The sequence below is a fragment of the Mandrillus leucophaeus genome, unplaced genomic scaffold (genome assembly GCF_000951045.1).
Source record: "Mandrillus leucophaeus isolate KB7577 unplaced genomic scaffold, Mleu.le_1.0 Scaffold339, whole genome shotgun sequence".
Lineage (NCBI taxonomy): Eukaryota > Metazoa > Chordata > Mammalia > Primates > Cercopithecidae > Mandrillus > Mandrillus leucophaeus.
The window spans coordinates 3,044,509-3,067,839 of record NW_012103576.1 but is presented as its reverse complement, the minus strand read 5'-3'; the positions used below and the strand labels follow the sequence as shown (position 1 = coordinate 3,067,839).

Genomic DNA, 23,331 nt, shown 5'->3' with positions numbered 1-23,331 from the left:
GGCCGTCCAGGTTTGACCAGCAGAGAGCTCCAGCAGGGTTGCTCCTGTGGCCATGCACTGGCCCACCTGCTCATTCTCTCCACTCCTGCTTACCCGGGGTCCACGGCCTTCCTCCACATCACTTTGCCAGTCAGTGTGTATGTGCGCAGGTGGATCGTGCCTTCCCTGCCCTGTAAGCACACATGTATACGTGCACTTTGCCCTGCCTGCTGCCAGTGGGAGTGCACTCCGCCCACCCTCCTCTGCCATAATGCCATTGTAGTCGGAGCCTTGGTGAGCACAGAGCCCGCAAGCCCTGTACCCACCAGCACCCTGACCCTGAGCCACCACTGCCACTAGAATGTAACTAGGCACAGAGAACAGTGGACCCTCCCCGACCCTGAGCAGCCATCTCTGCCTGTACCAACATGTACAAAGAGCGCATACAGTCCTGCACTGGCCAGTGACCCATCCCCACGCTGATGTCACCACCAGCATGACCATATGCAAAGTTGCCGGCTGGGGCCCCTGCACCCCTGAGCCATGCTGCCTCTGCTGCTTCCGTGAAAGTCCATGCAGAAGCTGCTAGCATCCTGCAGCAGCTGATGAATGTGCACTCTGCTGTGCTGCTGCTGCCACTGGCATGTGTGAACAGGAACGGACCCTGCTGTCACTGCCTACAAAACAGTTTGGCTGGCACCACCCATTGGCATGCTGGGACAAGAGGTACATGAGCACCTCAGTCCCCCTAGCACAGTGGCTTCCTAAACTTGAGAAGCCAGAGAAAAAAGCGGAGGCCCAATATCAGTCCTGCAAAATTAGAGCATGCACTCCGGGAGTTGTAAGCTGAGCCTTGGCCCCCTAAAATCTAGAAATGAAGCCAGTTGACTGAATCTATCTTATACCACAATCAAACTCTTAAGGTCATCAGATAGAAGAAAAAAAAAAAAACCCCAAAAGACAGCAACTTCAAAGACTGAAGGAACATAAGCCCACAAAGAAGAGAAAGAACCAGCAAAAGAACTCTGACAACTCAAAAAGCCAGAGTGCCTTCTTTCCTCCAAATGACCACACTAGCTCTCCACCAAGGGTTCTGAAGGGGGCTGAGATGGCTGAAAGGACAGAAAAAAGAATTCAGAATATGAACAGGTATAAAGGTCATTGAGATGCAGGAGTACACTGAAATCTAATCCAAGAAAGCTAAGAATCATAATAAAACAATACAGGAGCTGACAGACAAAATAGCCAGTATAGAAAAGAACACAACTGACCTGATAGAGCTAAAAAACATACAAGAATTTCAAAATGCAATCACAAGTACTAATAGTAGAACAGAACAAGCAGAGGAAAGAATTTCAGAGCTTGAAGACTGGCTTTCTAAGATAGCCAAAAAAATATAGGGAAAAAAGAATGAAAAAGAACAAACAAGACTTCTGAGAAGTATGGGATTATGTAAAGAGACCACTAAACACCCACATCAAAAAGACATCTCAATTTAACATCCTACCATGACAACAAAAAGAACTAGAGAACCAAGAAGAGCAAACCAATCCCAAAGCTGACAGAGAAGACAAGAAATATCCAAAATCAGAGCTGAACTGAAGGAGACTGAGAAAAGAAAAACCCTTCAAAAGATCAATGAATCCGGTAGCTGTTTTTTTGAAAAAATTAATAAAATAGGCCACTAGCTAGACTAATACAGAAGAGAGAAGATCCAAATAAACACAATAAGAAACAACAAAGGAGATGTTACAACTGAACCCAGAAAAATACAAATAAACATCAGACAATATTATGAACACCTCTATGGACACCAACTAGAAAATCCAGAAAAAAACGAACAAATTTCTGGACACATTCACTTTCCCCAGACTGAACCAGAAATAAACTGAATCCCTGAACAGAATAAAAACGAGCTCTGAAATTGAACCAGTAAAAAGAGCCTACCAATAAAAAAAAGGTGAGGACCAGATGAATTCACACTTGAATTCTACAAGATGTACAAAGAAGAGCTGGTACTATTTCTACTGAAAGTCCTTCCTAACTCATTCTATGAGGCCAGCATTGTCCTGATAACAAAACCTGGAAGAGAAACAACAAAAAAATAAAACTTGGCTGCACGCGGTGGCTCACACCTGTAATCCCAACACTCTGGAAGGTCGAGGTGGGCGGTTAACTTGAGGTCAAGAGTTCGAGACCAGCCTGGGTAACATGGTGAAACCCCATCTCTACTAAAATACAAAATTAGCCAGGGTGATGGTGAACGCCTGTAATCCCAGCTACTTGGGAGTCAGAGGCAGAAGAATCACTTGAACCCAAGAGGCAGAGGTTGCAGTGAGATGAAATTACACCACTGTACTCCAGCCTATGCAACAGAGTAAGACTGAGTCTCAAAAAAAAAAAAAAAACCAAAAAAAAACCCAACAGCTTAGCCAGGCATGATGGCAAGTACTTCTGTCCCAGCTACTCAGAACGCTGAGGTGGGAGAATCACCTGAGCCCCAGGAGGTTGGGGATGCAGTGAGCCATGACGGCACCACTGCACTCCAGTCTAGGCAAGATTAAGGACCTGTCAGAAAAAAATAAAAGGAAGAATAAAGACCAGCAATATTATACAACATTTCCCTCTCATTCACCCTTTCTTTCTCAGGAAGAATCCACCAAAACAAGACTTAAGAAGGAGGACAATGCAGGATGCAGAAAATCTGACATTTGGCACAACACAAAAACAAAAGAAAGTCCCAGGACAACAGCTGTGCAGTAGGCCTACAGCGCGAACAGCCAGAGCAGTGCAGGAGAGTATCATTTCCAGGAGGCTTGCCAATCTTCCAAAATATTAAGCATTAAATTGTTAGATAACCTGACAAGTTTCACAGTGTAGGACAAGTGAATTAATAGGCCATAGGACCGGGCATGGTAGTGGTGCATGTCTGTAGTCCCAGCTGCCCAGGAGGCTAAGGAATGAGAATCTCTGGAACCCAGGAAGAGAACGAGAATCTCTGGAACCCAGGAAGGGGAGGTGCAAACACTGCACTCCAGCCTGGGAGGTAGCGTTAGACTTCGTCTGAAAAACATACACACACACACACGTGACAGAAGGAGCCAGGCGCAGGGGCTCACAACCTTAATTCCAGCACTCTGGGAGGCCGGGGTGAGCGGATCACTTGATGCCAGGAGTTCAAGACCAGCCTGGCCAACATGGCGAAACCCTGTCTCTACTAAAAACACAAAACTAGCCAGGTATGATGGTGCACAGCTGTAAGCCCAACTATTTAGGAGGCTGGGGCAGGGGAATCGCTTGAACCCAGGAGGCGGAGGTTGCAGTGAGATGAGATCGTGCCACTGCACTACAGCCTGGGCAGCAGAGTGAGACGCTGTCTCAGAAAAAAATGAAAAACGAAAAACGAGAAAACCAATAATCAAAAAACCAAAAAGCTTTCATGCCAACGTCTTTGATGAATATGGATGCAAAAATCCTCCACAAAATACTGGCAAACCGAATACAGCAGCGCATCAAAAAGCTTATCTACCACTATCCTGTAGGCTTTATCCCTGTGATGCAGGGTTCGTTCAACACATGCAAATCAATAAATGTGATTCATCACATAAACAGAACTAACGACAAAAACTATCTGATTATCTCAACAGACACAGTAAAGGCTATCAATAAAATTCAACACTTCTTCGTGTTAACAATTCTCAATAAACAGCCAGGTGTGGTGGCTCAAGCCTGTTATCCTGCAACTTGGGAGGCCGAGGCGGGCCGATCACGAGGTCAAAAGATCGAGACCATCCTGGCCAATATGGTGAAACCCCGTCTCTACTAAAAATACAAAAATTAACTGGGCGTGGTGGCGCGTGCCTGCAGTCCCAGCTACTTGGGAGGCTGAGGCAGGAGAATGGCTTGAATCCGGGAGGCGGAGGTTGCAGTGAGCCAAGATTGTGCCACTGCACTCCAGCCTGGCGACAGAGTGAGACTCTGCCTCAAAAACAAAAAGAAAAAAAATCTCAATAAACTAGGTATTGAAGGAACATCTCAAAATAATAACGGCCATCTATGACAACCCCACAGGCAACATCATATGGAATGGGCACAAGCTGGAAGCATTCCCCTGGAAAACCAGCACAAGACAAGGATGCTCTCTCTCACCATTCCTATTCAACACAATATTGGAAGTCCCGCAATCAGGCAAGAGAAAGAAATAGACGGCATCCAAATAGGAAGACAGGAAGTCAAACTACCCCTGTTTGCAGACAGCATGAGCCACTATCTAGAAAACCCCGTAGTCTCAGCCCAAAAGTGCCTTAAACTGATAAACAACTTCAGCAAAGTCTCAGGATACAAAATCAATGTACAAAAATCACTGGCATTCCTATACACCAACAACAGTCAAGCCAAGTGCCAAATCAGGAACACAATCCCATTCACAATAGCCACAAAAAGAATAAAATACCTAGGAATAGAGCCAACCAGGGAGGTTAAAGAATCTCTTCAATGAGAATTACAAAACACTGCCGAAAGAAATCAGAGATGACACAAACACATGAAAAAACATTCTATGCTCATGAATAGGAAGAATCAATATTGTTAAAATGGCATACTGCCCAAAGCAATTTATAGATTCAGTGATATGCCTATCAAACTACCGATGACATTCTTCACAGAACAAGAAAAAGTTATTTTAAAATTCATAAGGAACCAAAAAAAAGGCCTGGACAGCCAAGGCAAACCTAAGCACAAAGAACAAAGATGAAGGCATCATGCTACCTGCCTTCAAACGGTACAGGGCTACAATAACCAAAACAGCATGGTCCTGGTACAGAAACACATATATAAACCAATGCAACAGAATAGAGAGCCCAGAAATAAGGCCACACACCTACAACCATCTGACGTTTGACAAAACTGACAAAAACACACAATGGGGAAAGGACTCCCTATTCAATAAATGGTGCCGGGATAACTGGCTAGCCATATGCAAGAGACTGAAACTGGACCCCTTCTTTACACCATACACAAAAATCAACTCAAGATGGATCAAAGACTTCAATGTAAAACCCAAAACTATAAAAACCCTGGAAGACAACCCAGGCAATACCATTCTGGACGTAGGAATGGGCAAAGACTTCATGACAAAGACATCAAAGGTAATTACGACAAAAGCCAAAATTGACAAATGGGCTTTAATTAAACGAAAGAGCTTCTGCACAGCAAAAGAAACTATAGACAGAGTAAACAACCTATAAATGGGAGAAAAATTTTGCAAACTATGCATCTGACAAAGGGCTAATATCCAGCATATATAAGGAACTTAAACAAATTTATAAGAAAAAAAGCAAACAACCCCATTAAAAAGTTGGCAGTGGATATGAACAGATGCTTATCAGAAGAAGACATACATGTAGCCAACAAGCATATAAAAAAAAGCAAAACATCACTGATCATTAAAGAAATGCAAATCAAAACCACACTGAGATATAATCTCTCACCTGTCAGAATGGCTATTATTCAAAAGTCAAAAAAATAACAGACGCTGGGGAGGGTGCACAGAAAAAGGAACATTTATACAGTGTTGGTGGGAGTGTAAATTAGTTCAACCACTGTGGAGGACAGTGTGGTGATTCCTCAAAGAGCTAAAAACATAACTACCATCAGACCCAGCAATTCTATTACTAGGTATATACCCAAAAGAATGTAAACTGCTCTATCAAAAAGACACATGTATACATACGTTCACTGCAGCACTATTCACAGGAGCAAACACATGTAATCGACCCAAGTGCCCATCAATGGTAGACTGGATGAAGAAAATGCGGTACATATACACCATGGAGTACTTTGTAGCCATAAAAAAGAACAAGGTCATGTCCTTTGCAGGAACATGGATGGAGCTGGAGGCCATTATCCTTAGCAAACTAATGCAGGAACAGAAAACCTAATACCACTTGTTCTCACTTATAAGTGGGTGCTAAATGATGAGAACACACGGACAGATAGAGGGGAACAACAGATGCTGGGGGCCTACTTGAGGGTGGAGGGTGGAAGGACGGAGAAGATTAGGAAAAATAACTCATGCGTACTAGGCTTAATACCTGAGTGATGAAATAATCTATACAATAAACCCCCAAGACATGAGTGCACCCATAACAAACCTGCACATGTATCCCTGAACTTAAAAGTTAAAAAAAGTAGACAGAGATAATACAGAGAGCAAGAGACAACAGGATATAATTAGCATCTTTAGAGAGATAAGACAACGATATTATATAAAGACAGCCAAAATTCAGTAAAAAAAAAAAAAAAAAAGTCAAATGTCAAAGTTGAATAAATGTGAAGCCAAAAGACAAAAAACACATATATTAAACACAGAAAACAAGATTGGTAGAAAAATCAATTTCAAAGGTATAAAATGCACCTAACAAAAGTTCCAGGAAAAACAAAAGTAAGAGAAAAAGGAGAGGAGAAGTAATCAAAGGAAAATACAAGAAAAATTCCCAGTTCTCATGGATATAAATCTACAGAATCAAAAGGGCCCACTAGCAGTCAGCATGTTGATCAAGAATAAAAACTACACTAGAAAGACATATGAAATTTCAGAATACTGGAAATTGCCAAGTGGCTGGGTGCGGCGGCCCAGGCCTGTAATCCCAGCACTTTGGGAGGCCGAGACAGGTAGATCACTCGAGGCCAGGAGTTCGAGACCAGCCTGGACAACATGGTGAGACCCCGTACCTACCAAAAATACAAAAATTAACTAGGCACAGTGGTGCGCACCTGTAATTCTAGCTGCTTGGGAGGCAGAGGCACAAGAATCGCCTCAACCCGGGAGCCGGTGGTTGCAGTAAGCTGAGACTGGGCCCTGCCACTGCACTCTAGCCTGGGTGATGGAGTGAGACTCAAACAAACAAACAAACAAACACACAAACAAACAAGAATAAAGAACAGCTTAGCCAGGCATGGTGGCATGCACCTCTAGCCCCAGTTACTCAGAAAGCTGAGGTGGGAAAATCACCTGAGCCCCAGGAGGTGGGGGCTGCAGTGAGCCATGAAGGTACCATTGCACTCCAATCTAGGCAACAGAGTAAGGGCGTATCTCCAAAAAAAAAAAAAAAAAAGAAAGAAAGAAAAAAAAAGAATAAAGACCAGCAATATTATACAACATTTCCCTCTCATTCACCCTTTCTCAGTAAGAATCCACCAAAACAAGACTTAAGGAGAATGACACAGGATGCAGAAAATCTGACATTCAGCACAATACAAAAACAAAAGAAAGTCTCAGGACAATAGCTGTGCAGTAGGCCTACAGAGCAACAAGCCAGAGTAGTGCAGGAGAATATCACTCACTCCCAGGAACCTGCCAATCCCCCCAAATATTATTAAAATATTAAACATTAAATTGTTAGATTACCTGACAAGTCTCACAGTGTAGGAAAAGTGAATTAAGAGGCCATGGGGTCGGGTGCGGTGGTGGCGCATGCCTGTATTCCCAGTTACACGGGAGGCAGAGGCATGAGAATCGCTGGAACCTGGGAGTGGGAGGTGCAGTGAGCCAAGATCACTGCACTCCAGTCTGGGTGACTGGGAGACTTCATCTCAAGAAAAAAAGGGGACGAGGAAGTGGCAGGGCGTGGCAGCTCACGACCTTAATCCCAGCATTTTGGGAGGCTGAGGCGGGCAGATCACTTGAGGTCAGGAGTGTGAGACCAGCGTGGTCCACATGGCAAAATCCTGTCTCTACTGAAAACAAAAATACAAAAATTTGCAGCGCATGGTGGCGCACACCTTTAATCCCAGCTAGAAGGGAGGCTGAGGCAGGAGAATTGCTGGAACCCGGGAGTGCAGTAAGCTGAGATCACGCCACTGCACTCCAGCCTGGGCAACAGCGTGAGACTCTGTCTCAGAAAATAAAAAAAGAAAAGAGGCTCTGGAAGGGTGTGAGTGGCTACAGGTTTTAATAAACTTTGCTAACTTATAAAATGAAAATTTTAATTGAGCAATATATAAAAACAGAAAAGGAAATGTATCCATCATAATACATTAATACAGTACCACGCTCACCTGTGAACAGTATTATGGTCATCATAAAATCATCGAATACGATTTACTCAAAAATTGATATATAACTATATTGAGAGATGCTTAAAAGGAAGAAAAAGTTTTAAGAAAACTAAAATCCTCATCTTCCTTGATAGAAAATCACTAGGTAATGGCAAAACATGATGATTCAAGAGACAACTGTATGTACATGAGTTTTTAAAAATTGAGAAACGTAGAAGTAATTATTAGAAAAACAGCTATACAACTGAAAGTACATGCTTTTCAATTTTTTAGCTTGAAAAACTGGGAGGATATAGGTATGTGCATGCGCTCACACATACACACCTATCTCTACCTCTCTCTCTCCCCTTCACTCCCTCCCTTCAAGAGACTGTGCTTATGTAACTTAAAAGTCTTTTCAAGTTAGTTTGACTTTAAAAAAAGATCCGTGTATTGTTTAGGTTAAAAAGCAGTGAAGGAGATGTAAACTAACATAACAGCAATGGAGTCTGGGCACGGTGGCTCACACCTTTAATCCCAGCACTTTGGTAGACTGAGATGAGGCCAGGAGTTTGAGACCAGCCTTGCTAACATGACGAAACCTCGTCTCTACTAAAATTACAAAAATTAGCCGGGAGCGGTGGGGCACACCTGCAATCCCAGCTACTTGGGAGGCTGAGGCAGGAGAATCACTTGATCCTGAGTGGCAGAGGTTGCAGTGAGCAGAGATGGCACCACTGCTCTCCAGTCTGGGCCACAATGCTAGACTCTGCCTCCAAAAAATAAAAAATAAATAAATAATAAAAATGGGAATGTATATAAGTGATGGAGAGACATGTGGATTGTGGGGGACAACTATAAGAATAAATAGAAACAATATAAAACAACTTCAGGGTTCTGGTTTAAACAATGATATCTTTGTTTTTCAAGTGCAGTCATTCCTAACAGTAATTTTACTATACTAAAATAATGCCATTTCTACTTTTGACTCAAAAATTAAGACCATCCTTTAGCATGGCCTTAACATGTAAAACTTGAAAACAATGATTTGAGGATAGGACACAAACAAAACCTCTTAACAAATTGGTTCCATTCTTTTAAAACATTTTGATTTCCTCTTCTATACAGATATGCCAGATACCATGGCTTGGCATAACACTGTTTCATGTTCAGTAGTCTGCCTACCAAACAAAGAAACCCCCAAAACAAAAAATCTTCACATTCTCCCAAAAGTAACCAATATTATGAACTGATCCTTTTTTTCCAAATACCACCTCAAAAAAACATATAGAATGTTCTAAGACAATTAAAAGTATTAATTCATATTTCAGTATTTGTATATTCTGAACACTTGAAAATACCACACTCATTGTGTCCCCTGAAGTCCTCATTCGTACTGCTTCTTCCACCTGGAATATCCTTTCTCCTTACCTTATACTGTCCACATCATTCGAGTATAGTGGAAAGAGCATGGACTTGACATCAAATTGAATAGTTCAAATCCTCATTGCACCATTACTAATTATGTGACTCTGGAAAAATTACTTGAACCTATTTTCTCACCTCTAACATGAGCACAATATCTACCTAATAGAAGTGGTAACAGAGATTCAGGAAAATGCCATATTAATAAGTATCTAACTTCAAATTTATTCCTTGCCCCTTCCCAACTCTTAGTTCAATTATAACTTCCTCAGCAAACCATCAGACTTGTTTTTCTTTAACCTCTTACTGCACTGACAGTCTGTGCTAAGAAATTCAAGATTTAATATATATGATCTCAAACTGCCTACTATTTCTTAGTGTGTCTTAATTATATATGTTCAACTCCAAAGTAAGCTCCTGGAGAGTGAAGAACATATTTTCTTTCTTTGTATTTCCTCCTACACACAGTAGTGTACTGGATACGTAGTAGGTACTTAACACATGATTATCTATGGGGTAAGAAACTAGGTAAACTCAGGCAATGCCAGATTTAAAGAAATAAGGGAGACTCATATATACTGATAATTAAAAAAATAATTTACATTCACGTTGATACCACTGTGATGATATTATGGGAACAAATAATAGGTCTTCCCCATGCTTTTTTACTGAGTTCTGCCATTGTTAATTTCAAGATATACTACTGAGCAAAAATTTTTAAAAGGCACATAATAGCATATATAGTATGATCTTATTTAGAAATTATTTTTTGTCTATGCATAGAAAAAAGTTTGTGATTATGTATACTCAACCTACAACAGTAGTTATCTCTGGGGATGAGAAGGAAACATTTCATATCTATTACAACATGTTTAGTGTATTTTTTTTCAAACTAGGAATATGTATTACTTTAACAAATATTTGTTTTGGCCAGGCACGGTGGCTCACGCCTGTTATCCCAGCACTTTGGGAGAACGATGTGGGTGTATCAGTCAGTCAGTTCGAGACCACCCTGGTCAACATGGTGAAACCCCATCTCTACTAAAAATACAAAAATTAGCCAGGTGTGGTGGCGGGTGCCTGTAATCCAAGCTGTTTGGGAGGCTGAGGCATGAGAATAGATTGAACCTGTGCAGTGGAGATTGCTGTGAGCTGAGATCATGCCACTGCACTCCAGCCTGGGTGAAAGAGTGAGAATCTGTCTTAAAAATAAACAAATAGGCCAGGTGCAGTGGCTCATGCCTGTAGTCCCAGCACTTTGGGAGGCCGAGGCAGGCGGATCACGAGGTCAGGAGATTGAGACCATCCTGGCTAACACAGTGAAACCCTGTCTATACTAAAAAAACAAAAATTAGCCAGGTGTTATGGTGGGCATCTGTAGTCCCAGCTACTCAGGAGGCTGAGGTGGAAGAACGGCGTGTACCCGGGAGGTGGAGCTTGCAGTGAGCCGAGATCGCGCCACTGCACTCCAGCCTGGCCGACAGAGCGAAACTCTGTCTCAAAAAGTATATAAATAAATAAATAAATATTTGTTTTTAAGAAAATGTGCCCATTTCTGTCTCTTTTCTTTTCTTTTGAAAGGTTTACAGTACAAAAACCATGCCTATTAGTATCAACTACAGCGGAAATACTTACTTTTTGGTTGAAAAGGTTTGTTGTCATCCATGAAGTTGCAAGGTCACCTAAGTACCAACACATGACATCAATCAATGTTATGAGTCACTTTAAGTAATACCAAGTACTAAAACATGAAACCTGAGATCCAAAATCTTTGGGTCTAATTTTGATCTCTAGCACACTCACCATATGACTCCACACAAGATAGTAAGCTAGGTCTCAGTTTTCTACCCTCTAAAATAAAGATGTCTACTACTAGTGTGGATTTTGTTAAATTAAATGCACACTAATTTAGTCTCTTTCTCCTACAAAAGCCCACCTTTTGAGTTTGATATGTTTGATACACACAGGTAATTCATTTTCTGTAACTGGTTCATTCCCAAATGAATACATTTTAACGTATAGAATTCTGTAATTTACTACTTGAAGAAATCGGAGTTATCAGATTACAAATAAACTTCAAAAGGCATCTTTTTGCAAAAATGAGTAATTATCCTGTAATATATGTTTTAGTAAATCTGAATTCTGAAATGCTAAGTGACATTAATCTTTAACTGATTCCTATTCACATTTCAGAAATATTATTACTATAAGAAAACACATACATTTAGATATTTTTAGTTTTTTGAATCAACTCTGAACCGAAAAGTAACAGAAAATTGGATAAATTGCATAACAGAACAATTCATTATAAAGTAACTGCTCATTGCCTTTTGTGCTCAGGGTACTGTGCTAGGTTCTAGGGAAAATACAAAGATGAGTAAGTCATAGTCCTTGCCTTCAGAAGTTTACAATCTGTCTACGATTCTTCGGGATTTTCAAAAAGATGTTACATTAAACATTATCCAAAAAAAACTGAATTGCTTTCTAAAACGGGAATTTGTATCCTGAGTTCTCGTGCACTGTACATACCATATATTCTACATACAGAATAAACACTTTTAAAATACTATTTCAGTTATAAAACAAAAAAGGTAAAAATCAAACATCAGAAATCTAAAGTAGGATATACAAAGCTAATTCAGTCTCCACATTTGTCTTTATCTTCCAACTGGCAAAAGCAAACTTTCCCTAATTCCAAATTATTTGGACTGAATTAGACCAAAGGGGAAAACATTACTTTAACTTCAGAAGAAGTTACTTGTATAAACGTTTGGATTTCTAATACAAGAGTTTCTAGTGAATTCTGTAATTAGGTACATGTCCCTAGTTCTGAGTTCTGACTATTCAAATCTCTTCAAACTCAACTACTTGGATAGTTAGTGTTTGTTCCTAAATTAGAATTAAGGTAATACATACGTCACGTAAATACATGAGAATTCTTCCTCAACATTAAGGATCTATTGCTACCAAGAGCACAGAATTTTTTAAAGTCACAATTGCACAGCCTATGAGACTCATGTAACACATTTTTTTTTTTAATTTTTATTTTTTAGAGACAAGGTCTCGCTATGTTGCCCAGGCTGGAGTGACACGGCCATTCACAAGCACGACTGATCGTCGCATACCACAGCCTTGAACTCTTGGGCTCAAGTGATCCTCCCAAGTAACTAGGACTACAGGTGAACATCACTGTGCCTGGCTTAACACTTTAATTAAATGATCATATAAAGTATTTATTGGCATAACCATCCTAAAATGATTACTAAACGTACAAGTAGACTATATAAACAAGTCATATTTACTGCCTATGGCTATAGAAATAGCTTTTGAGGCCCAATGCAGCCACCAAAGAGTCTTAATTGGTATGCTCATAAACGCTCTAAATTAAAGTCAGAAATCTCTGGATGCCATTAGAGCCATAACTTCAGTCCAAAGCTGTGCTATCCAATAAAGTAGCCACTAGCCACATGTGGCTACTTCAACTTAATTAAAAAATAAAATCCAGCTCCTCAGTCACTCTAGCCATATTTCAAGTGCTCAAAAGCCACAAGTGGTTAGTGGCTACTGCAGTGGACGACGCAGCTATGGAATTTCTATGGGACAACACGTCAATAGAATACTACCATACTTAGTTCCAGTTTTTAAAATAAACAAATACATACAATTGCATGGATTCCTTTGGGGAAGGACTGCAGCCTTCTAAAACTATCACAAAAACCCCTAAAGTCACCACATCAGAATTTTGGTGGCAAGGGAAGGAATTGTATGGGGGATTAAGTAAGCTGTCAGAGAAATGGAATATCCAGCAAAGATATGTAGTGGGCATCTTAGAGCTCCTATAATAGCAACTCCGGAGGGTCTCTAGGTTCTGCAACTCAGAGTTGGCATCAAAATAGGCACAAGAGGAAAGAACACTCCATATTTCAGCTACTGATTCAGGTGGAGACACTATACCCATGTTTAATACACTGTTCTTCTGGGGGAAAAAAATGAATTCTGAATAACTGACTCGGGAAACACCTACTGAACACAACCTATTCATTTTTTTGAAGACTGCCTGTATAAATAATTCCTATTTAGTTATTTTTTGGTTTTAGCTTTTATGTATCTAAAACTCAACTGTGTTTTACAAAGAGTTTATTCCACAAAAAGTTAAAAATAATAGATTAACATAGTTAAAATGGTAAATAGTATATGTATTTTGCCACAATAAAAAATATTTGAATAGTTAATGGATGTCACTTTACACCCACTAGGATGGCTAGAATTAAAAGACAGATAATCACAAGTGTTGGCAAGGATGTAGAGAAATTGGAACCCTCATACACTGCTGATGGGAATGTGAAATGGTGCAGCCACTGTGGAAAACATTTTGGCAGTTCCTCACAAAGTTAAACCGAGTTATCATATGACCCAACAATTACACTCCTGGAGACAATTGAAAACATATGTCCACACAAAAATTCGCACACAAATGTTCACAGTGGCATTATTCACAAGAGCCAAAAAGTGGAAACAACTCAAATACCCATCAACTCAGGAATGGATAAACAAAATGTGATATATCCATACAACTGAATACTATTTGGTAATAAAAAGAAATGAAGCACTGATAAATGTTACAATATGAATGGGCCTTGAGAACATTATACTAAGTGAAGGAAGACAGTCAAAAAGACCATATATTCTATGATTTCATTCGTGTGAAATGTCTAGAAATGGCAAATCCATAGACAGGAAGTAGAGTAGTGGCTGCATATGGTTGGGAGGGTTGGTGGGAAATGGGGAGTGACTGTTAATGGGTACAAGGTTTCTTACTGGGGTGATGAAAATGTTCTAAAATTAACTATGGTGCTAGCTGCACAACTGTAAATATACTAAAACCATTGAATCGCACACTTCAAATAAGTAAATTGTATGCTGTATGAATTGTATCTTAATAATGCTATTAAGAAAATAGTAAGGCCAGGTGCAGCGGCTCACGCCTGTAATCCCAGCACTTTAGGAGGCAGAGAAGGGCAGATCGCAAGGTCAGGAGTTCGAGACCAGCCTGACCAACATGGTGAAACCCTGTCTCTACTAAAACTATAAAAATTAGCCGGGCGTGGTGGCATGTGCCTGTAATCTCAGTTACTCAGGAGGCTGAGGCAGGAGAATCGCTTGAACCCGGGAGGTGGAGGTTGCAGTGAGCCGAGATCATACCACTGCACTCCAATCTGGGAGACAAGAGTGAGACACCATCTTAAAAAAAAAAAAAAAAAAGATAAAAAGAAAGAAAATAATCAGCTGGTAGGATATAAGCTTGGGAGTGATGTGGAGAAAAAGTACCAAAGAAAGAACCTAACAAAGATAGCAAAGCTGTAAGATTCTGAGTAGAGAAAGGGAGAGTAGGTAAACATTCAAGTCCTGATGATACCATTTAAACACCTGAAGCTAGCCATGCCTGCAGCAAATTATCCACAACAGCTTTTCAGTTAAGAGAGAAAATTATTCATTTTTGGTTTAATCTACTTTGAGCTAAGTTTCCGGCAACTGTGTTTAAAACTATTAATAAACTCATCAATGGATTACCTCTTTTTCAAACCAGGGTCAACAGACCTCTCAGGAAAATAGATATATTCCAGGTTGTGCAAGAGAGCTCTATAACAATATAATTCTCTTTTTGTTTTGCTATCTAAAAAAATTAACAAGCCTGCTCTGGGGATTCCCTGGGTGACCACCTTATATAACTAAATGACGCCATTTGCACTAAATAAAGGGCAATGACAATACGGTTAGCTACAGAAATGAAGGTACTGAAAGAGTTCAAATAAAAAATCTTGCTATTATTTATATATAATAATAGGGAATGTATATATATAGTAAATATAAGTAGGTATGAAAAACTCAATAGAAGTAGGCAGTGACTCAGCAAAATACATATTCAATATATGAAAACTGATTCAAATGGCAATGATTTTGTAGTTTCACCTGACTGCTTTGTTTTATGGTTGTGTAAGAACTCTGAGAATGTTTCAAACATTTTAAGTTCAGGGGTGTCTGTGAAATTTTTTTTTTTATAACAAGAATTGGTATAGTACTGAAATCCAAGAAAACTGGATTATATCTTGGTTCCTTAGACAATTTCGCCGGCATTTAAATGATGGAAACTTTCAAAGTAGGTTTTGGGAACAAATTACATACAATTCAGAAAGAAAATAGAGGCTCTTCACCTTTTCTTTGTCCAAGTTTTTATACTATGCAAATTATCTTTTTTTCTGAAAGGCTGAACACATAAGTCCAGGTATATTTTGAGAAGACATTTAATAACTTTATTATTTTTATCCTAATTTATTTGTTTTCAACTTTTGTCTGTTAATTTTCATACTTCATCTATTTGTAGAAAATAGCTGGTTTACACTAAGATTTAAAACTCACTAGCATAATACTTTGCAAAGTTTGCCTATATTTTAAAACATTTTATGTCAGCTTTGGGATAGGGCACTATAATAAAATATACTTCTACAAATAAGTTTTGTATTATATTCAGGGTAAAGACTTTATAGGCATAGTCTTTTATTATAATTCCTATGTAAAAGATATAACATGGGGAAAAGACGAATGTACAATTACTGGCCTTTGAAAGCCACTATGTATAGTAAATACTTTATGTAAGTTTCATAAGATATTCTATAGTCACTAATTCCTAAAGTAACCTCAAGAAGTATGTATTATTAATTAATTTGCTTTTTATAGGAGTAAAACTTATCCACCAGGGAAAATATCAAGTAAGTGCACTGATGGGAACACTGGACACAGGAGCTGAAAACCTGAGTGGGAATTTCTGGTCTACCACTTCCTGGCTGCCAGATCTATAAGAAGTATAATCAACCTCTGTAAGCCTTAGTTTTTCTATCTGTAAAACGAAAACAGTAATATCTTCCTTGCAACGCTAGTGTGAACATTAAATAAAGCACAGGAAATATTATTGAACAGTACTTTGCACTATTTTTCTCAACTTCTCTTTCTTTACCTGAAGTCATACCGTAAGTTGATGAGTACAAGCACTTAAAACAAATCTAGTTCACATAAAGAGCTCAATTAAAATCATATCATAAATAAATTGCATCACATCAGTAGTTCTCAAAACCTTTTGTCCCAGGATTTCTTTTCACTTAAAACTTAATGAGAACCCCAATGAGCTTTATGTTTATATGGACAGTATGTGTTGATATTTCCCATATTAGAAATTAAAACTGAGACAGATTTCAAATGTTTTTATTTAAAATATTTATAAGCCCATTACAAGTTAATAAAAATACTTTTAATGAGAATAACTTTTAAAAAAGAAATCTAATGAGAAGAGTAACATGGATTTACATTTTTGCAAATGTCTTTAATATTTATCTTAATAAAAAGCAGCTGGATTCTCTTATCAGTCTCTGGGGAAAAATACTGTATGATCTCACTTACATGTGGAATCTAAACAACTTTATCTCATAGAAACATTGAGTAGAAAGATGGTTACCAGAGGCTTGGGAGTTCGGGGGTGGGACAGATGGGGAAAAGATGTTGATCCAAGAGTACAAAGTTCAATTAGACTGGAGGAATAAGTTTTAGCTATCTATTGCACTACAAAGTGACCACAGCTAATACTAATAATGTATGGTATATTTCAAAATTGCTAAAGTAGATTTTTAACATTCTCATAACAAAATGGTAAGTTGGTAAGGTGATGGCTATGTCAGCCTCTTTCAATAATGTATACATATCAAAACATCACATTGTACCCCATAAATACACGCAATTATCATTTGCCAATAAAAAATTAAAAAGGAAACAAAAAAATGAAAAAAATACACTCCTTAAAAGAAAACTACTGGGAGGCCGAGGCGGGTGGATCATGAGGTCAGGAGATCGAGACTATCCTGGCTAACATGGTGAAACCCCGTCTCTACTAAAAATACAAAAAACTAGCCGGGCGTGGTGGCGGGCGCCTGTAGTCTCAGCTACTTGGGAGGCTGAGGCGGGAGAATGGCGTGAACCCGGGAGGCGGAGCTTGCAGTGAGCCGAGATCGCGCCACTGCACTCCAGCCTGGGAGCACAGCGAGACTCCGTCTCAAAAAAAAAAAAAAAAGGAAAACTACTTTGCAGCGAAAGAATAAAGTCTAGACGAACACTATACTTTTAGGGGTCATTTCTACAGTTCATTCCTAGTGATGTTTCTCTGTGCAGAGCACTGGGAAGAAAAATCTAGACAAACATATTTGATTCAAATTACTGAGGAAGGCTGGGCTCGGTGGCTCACTCCTGTAATCCCAGCACTTTGGGAGGCCGAGGTGGGTGGATCACGAGGTCAGGCGTTCCAGACCAGCCTGGTCAACATAGTGAAACCCCATCTCTACTAAAATTACAAAAATTAGCCGGGCGTGGTGGCAGGCGCCTGTAACTCCAGCTACTCCGGAGGCTGAGGTAGGAGAATCGGTTGAACCCGGAAGGCAGAGGTTGCAGTGAGCTGAGATCGCGCCACTGCACTCCAGCCCGGGGGACAGTGCGAGACTCCGTCTCCAAAAAAAAAAAAAAAAATTACTGAGGAAATAAAATCTTTTTGAATCATTACCTAAGACAAACTCACTGAAAACCAAGTAGCTGAGACTTGGAGTTATTCAACCTAAGAACTTTTTCAATAGGATATTCTTCAACTCTTCAACATGCTTAGAAATATTAAAGTATTAAAAAGTTGAGAAAAAATGAAGCCTTAAAAATATAAAGGAAAAGAGAATTGAATAATACTTCTTCAAATTTTTAAGTGAGCCTCCTTGCTTATTCTCCGTGACCACCTCACTCTCACAAAAAGTGAGACGTAATATAGCAAATTGAACATTAGATGAAGGTCAGAAAGCCTAGGTTTAAGAATTGGTTCCATCACTTCCTAGGGACATGACCTCGGTAAAGTTCTGTCCTCGAGGCTGTTTCCTCATCTTCAAACAGTTCTATCAACACCCTACAGCCCATCTCAAAAGGGGTGCTACCAATGAAGTATACAAATGCAAGATACGATTATAATGGAATTTGTGCTGCTGTAGAAACATCAAAGGTACACAGCCCTAATTGTATAAGCAAAGCGGTGCCTTTGTAGGCTCAGTAAAGTTTCTGCTTAAGGAGATAAGTTTGCACCGTAACCCCCAAACCAGGATACCTCACAAATACTAAGAGGAGACTTTTGCAGTTTAAAACTCTACTTCTAGGTTTCAATTTTATGTTAGGGGCAGTAAAAGACATTAGAACTCATAGTGCAAACCTGAAAACAACAGTAAAAAAAAAAAAAAATGTAAGGTCGCAGATTTAAAAAACTCCACAAAACTAACAAATCTTTCCAAACAAAGAGAATCCCTTGGATGAAGGTCTCCCATGCTTGCAGAAGCTGGTTCACTTGACATTTTCCTCTCGAATTTCTCCTTAAAAAGCATTAAAACCTGACAGAAGTTGAGAGGAACTCCTTCCATCTCTAGAGCAGGAGTATACCTCAGCATAATTTTTTCCATCTCTTTAAGGGAAACCTGCAAACCTCCTAGTTAGAATATAGCGTATTTAACTCCACGTTTCTCCTCAGGGCTCTTATCCTTAGACAATAACGGAATGGGGCACGATTTCTGTGACAGAGAAGGGAAGTCCCTTTGGCCAGAACAAGGTTGTGGGCATGGAATGACCGGTCCTGTGTGGGGGGAACCTGGGCAGAAAGAAAGGGTCACAGGATCTCTGACGCCTGAAAGTTCGGAATCCCTTCAAGTCTCTCTTCGTTTGATTGAAGAGACTTGAGGGTGGGCGGGTCTCCGTCAAACATCAGTATCAAACGTACAAAAGACGAAAGGGAGTTGCCTCCAGAAAGAAAAGCCCAAACCGGGTTGGAAACAGACCGGTAAGACTCAGGAGGTGAGAAGGCTGCCGCAGCTGCCGCGGCCCGCGAAACCACTGCCCGCCGCGGGCCGCCAGGCTCTACCTCCAGAAAACCCTCCCCCTTCAGGGCCCGGCGCAAGATGGTGGCCCACCAGCTACCACGCCGCCAAGCCTGTCCCCTCCCCCGCACCCCCGTCGATCCGCACCAGCATAGAGACCCTCAGCCCGCCGCCCTCAGAACCGCCCTCTGGGGAAGGCTGCCTCGGCCGCGCGGGAGAGCTGCAGCCTGCTTCCGCGCGGCACAGGCGGGGGCGGGGGCCGCTTACCGAGAGCAGAGCAGATCGGCCTGACTGGGGTTCGGATAAGGAGGAGGAGAAAGAGGAGGAGGAAAGGGAGGAGCGCGAAAACCTCGGGCGACAGCCTCAGCAACAGCGACTCCCGCAGAGACTTCCAGCGCGGAACCGGCGCCTCAGCCGGGGGCAGGAATATATAACTGCGCGCGCTGCTTCATGGGTAGACGCCGACTCCACCCCCTGAACATCCGGGGCCTTTTCTAACGGACCACGGACGGCTGGTACTTACATGTGCAGCTACTTTACTTACCGTCGACGGCAGCCGAGCAAGTGCAATTGACCAGCGTGGATGCAGCTCTTCTAAGCAAACTCTCTATTTAACCTGGAGTTGTCATCCCAAAAAACACGTTGTACCTGACTACAGAGAAACATGAATTCCGGGTCTTCCTTGTGTGTGAGGGCTAAAGACACGAGTTAAAAAACTATATATATATATATATACACACACATATATATATAGTTTTTTAGAAATACTGTACTTGAAACACGTCTGAAAATATAAGTTATTTTCACCACGTTTTGTTTTAAACATATGGTTTTGCTTGTCTGTTACTTCTAATTGCCGTATGGATGCCTATAGCAGTTACAAAAATGCTAGGGAAAAATACATTTATGGCTGGGTGCGGTGGCTCACGCCTGTGATCCCAGAACTTTGGGAGGCTGAGGTGGGTGGATCACCTGGGGTGAAGAGTTCGAGACCACCTCCCTTTCCTCCTCTTCTTTTTCCTCCTCCTTCTCTGAACCCCAGTCAGGCCCAGTCAGCCTGACCAACATAGTGAAACCCCATCTCTACTAAAAATGCAAAATTAGCTGGGCGTGGTGGTGCATGCCTGTAATCCCAGCTACTTGGGAGGCTGAGGCGGGAGAATCACTGGAACTTGTAAATACGTTTACAGGAAAAGCACTTGCCAAAATACTGTTTACAGAAACATTTTCTAGACACTGCTTTGAACTGTTAAAAGTTTCTTCTCCCAACTTTCTCTTCAAAGTTTATAGCAGTACTGGTTCATCTCTCTCTCTTTTTTTTTTGAGACGGAGTTTCGCTCTTGTTGCCCGGGCCGGAGTCCAATGGCGCGATCTCGGCTCACCGCAACCTCTGTCTCCCGGGTTCAAACGATTCTCCTGCCTCAGCCTCCTGAGTAGCTGGGATTACAGGTGTGCGCCACCACACCCTGCTAATTTTGTATTTTCAGTAGAGACGGGGTTTCTCCATGTTGGTCAGGCTAGTCTGAAACTCCCCACCTCAGGTGATCCCCTTGCTTCGGCCTCCTAAAGTGCTGGGATTACAGGCGTAATGCCTGGCCCGATTCATCTCTTAAGAGTTGCCCAGACTGAAAATATCGTGTGACTCACATAACACACACATAAATCCAGTCACTGAATCCTATCTTTTTTTTTTTTTTTTCGTTTGAGCTAGTTTCTTCTTTCTTATCAATACAGCTATTTGCTTCTGACCCTGAAAGTAAGCTTTACAGGAGAAGACAGAGAATAATCAAAATAAACAAAAAAGTGAAAAGTCCCAAAATCTTGGGGCATGCATAGTTGGTCCCTGCTTCCAGTCAGGGTATAAGTAAGTCCGGCCACCTTTTCCTTTGATGCCAGCAGATTTAACATTAGGAAGTCTACAGCCCGCATGACTCTGCCTCTGGCTCTAGCAGGAAATTTAAAACCTGTAATTCTCCAGCCTGCCTCCTTCTTTGGTATTGGCGGGAAATTTAAAACTGGCAGCAAAAATTGGCGCAGCTGAGAAATTTAAAACTTGCAAATCTGCAGCCTGTGCGGCATTTTCACCAGTCCCACTTCCAATATGCTATAAAGGCCCATCCAACTTCCTCTGCCTCTCTCAAACCAGCCCAGACCTGTTTGCAGCACCCACCCCTCCTCACTTACCCCCACTAGTCCCCAGAGTAATAAAATTTCTCTCAAATTCTCTTGGTATATCTAGTGTCATGAGTGTCCACATCTGACCTAAAATTAGGAGGAGGAATGGTCAAAATGCCTCAGCAGGATGACCAGAAAACACTTATACACCCAAATTTAAATCTAACATTTTTTTTCATGAAAAATACTGCCAAGAAGGCCAGCAGGCTCTGGTCAGTTGACTCTGCAGATTCTGGTCAGCAAATTTTCTATCAAGATGAAAATTTGAGAAGCTAAATAATAACAATAATTAAAAGGATGTCTGGTGAGAATGGAATTAACACATGGGACGTTGTTTGGGTGATTTTTAACTATTCTTAAAACTCTTACCCAGGCTTCTAGCAAACCACTCTATATTGGTTCTCTTGACTAGCTGGCTGTATGTTCTTTTTTATTTTTCAGCATTTGCAGTAAATGAGGTCTTACTCCTGTACAGGTTTTTCTGACAATTTTAAAAATTGAGACAAATTTACATGGAAAAAATCTGCCATTTTGAAGTGTACAATAGAGTGATTTCTTATATATACTTACAGTATTGTGCAACCATCACCACTATCTAATTCCAGAGTATTTTCATTACCTCCCACCAAAAAACCTGCAAACCTATTAGTAGCCACTCCTAATTTCTTCCTATTTGTATCCTCCCACCAATCATTAATTAACTTTTTGTATCTCTGGATTTGCCTGTTCTGGATATCACATATAAATGCAAACATACAATATGTAGTTTTTTCGTGTCTAGCTTCTTTCATTCACTATTATATTTCTGAAGTAGGTTCATCCATGTTGTAGCACATATCAATTGGTTCTTTTCTTTCTTTCTTCCTCTTTCTTTTTTGCTTCCTTCCTTCCTTCCTTCTTTCCTTCCTCCCTTTCTTCCTTTCTTCCTTTCCAGATTGACTCTAGCTCTGGCTCTCAGGCTGGAATGCAGTGGGGCGATTTCCACTCACTACAACCTCTGCCTCCCAGGTTCAAGCAATTCTCCTGCCTCAGCCTCCTGAGTCGCTGAGATTACAGGGTCCTGCAACCATGCCTAGCTAATTTTTGTATTTGTAGTAGAGATGGGGCTTCACCATGTTGGCCAGGCTGGTCTTGAACTCCTGACCTCAAGTGATCCACCTGCCTCGGCCTTCCTAAATGTTGGGATTACAGGCGTGAGCCACTGTGCCCAGGCCACTTCATTTCTTTCTATTATTGCATGGTATTTCATTGTACAAACATCACTTTCTGTTTATCCATTCTTCAGTTGATGGACGTTTGGGTGGTTTCTGCTTTTGGGTTGTTATAAATAATGTAGCCATGAATATCGGTGTATTAGTCTGTTCTCATACTGCTATTAAGATATTACCTGAGATTGGATGATTTATAAACAAAGGAGGTTTAGTTGACTCACAGTTCTGCATGGCTGGGAAAGCCTCATGTAACTTATACCATGGAGGAAGAAGAAGCAGGCACCCTCTTTACAAGGTGCTAGGAGAGAGAAAGAGTGTGTGTAGGAGGAAATGTCAAACATTTATAAAACCATCAGATCTTGTGAGAACTCACTCATTATCATGAGAACAGCATGGGAGAAACTGCCCCTATGATCTAATCACCTCCCACCAGGTCTCTTCCTCAAACCCTGGGGATTACAATTCAAGATGAGATTTGTGTGGGGACACAAAGTCTAACCATATCAATTGGTGTACAAGATTTTTTTTTTTTGAGATGGAATTTCAGTCTTGTTGCCCAGGCTGGAGTG

The 23,331-nt window shown here is 40.7% G+C and overlaps 1 protein-coding gene across 1 annotated transcript in view; it reads right to left on the bottom strand.

The window, feature by feature from the left end:
• Positions 1-19,829, bottom strand: part of ZNF280C (zinc finger protein 280C) — a 70,562-nt gene extending 50,733 nt beyond the window's left edge. The window contains exons 1-2 of the mRNA XM_011988835.1: positions 19,644-19,829; positions 11,077-11,123 (exon numbers count right to left, since the gene is read on the bottom strand). Of these exons, the coding sequence (XP_011844225.1) occupies positions 11,077-11,107 (31 nt within the window). The 5' untranslated portion in view covers positions 11,108-11,123; positions 19,644-19,829. The remainder of the gene's footprint in view (positions 1-11,076; positions 11,124-19,643) is intronic.
• Positions 19,830-23,331: the final 3,502 nt, after the last annotated feature.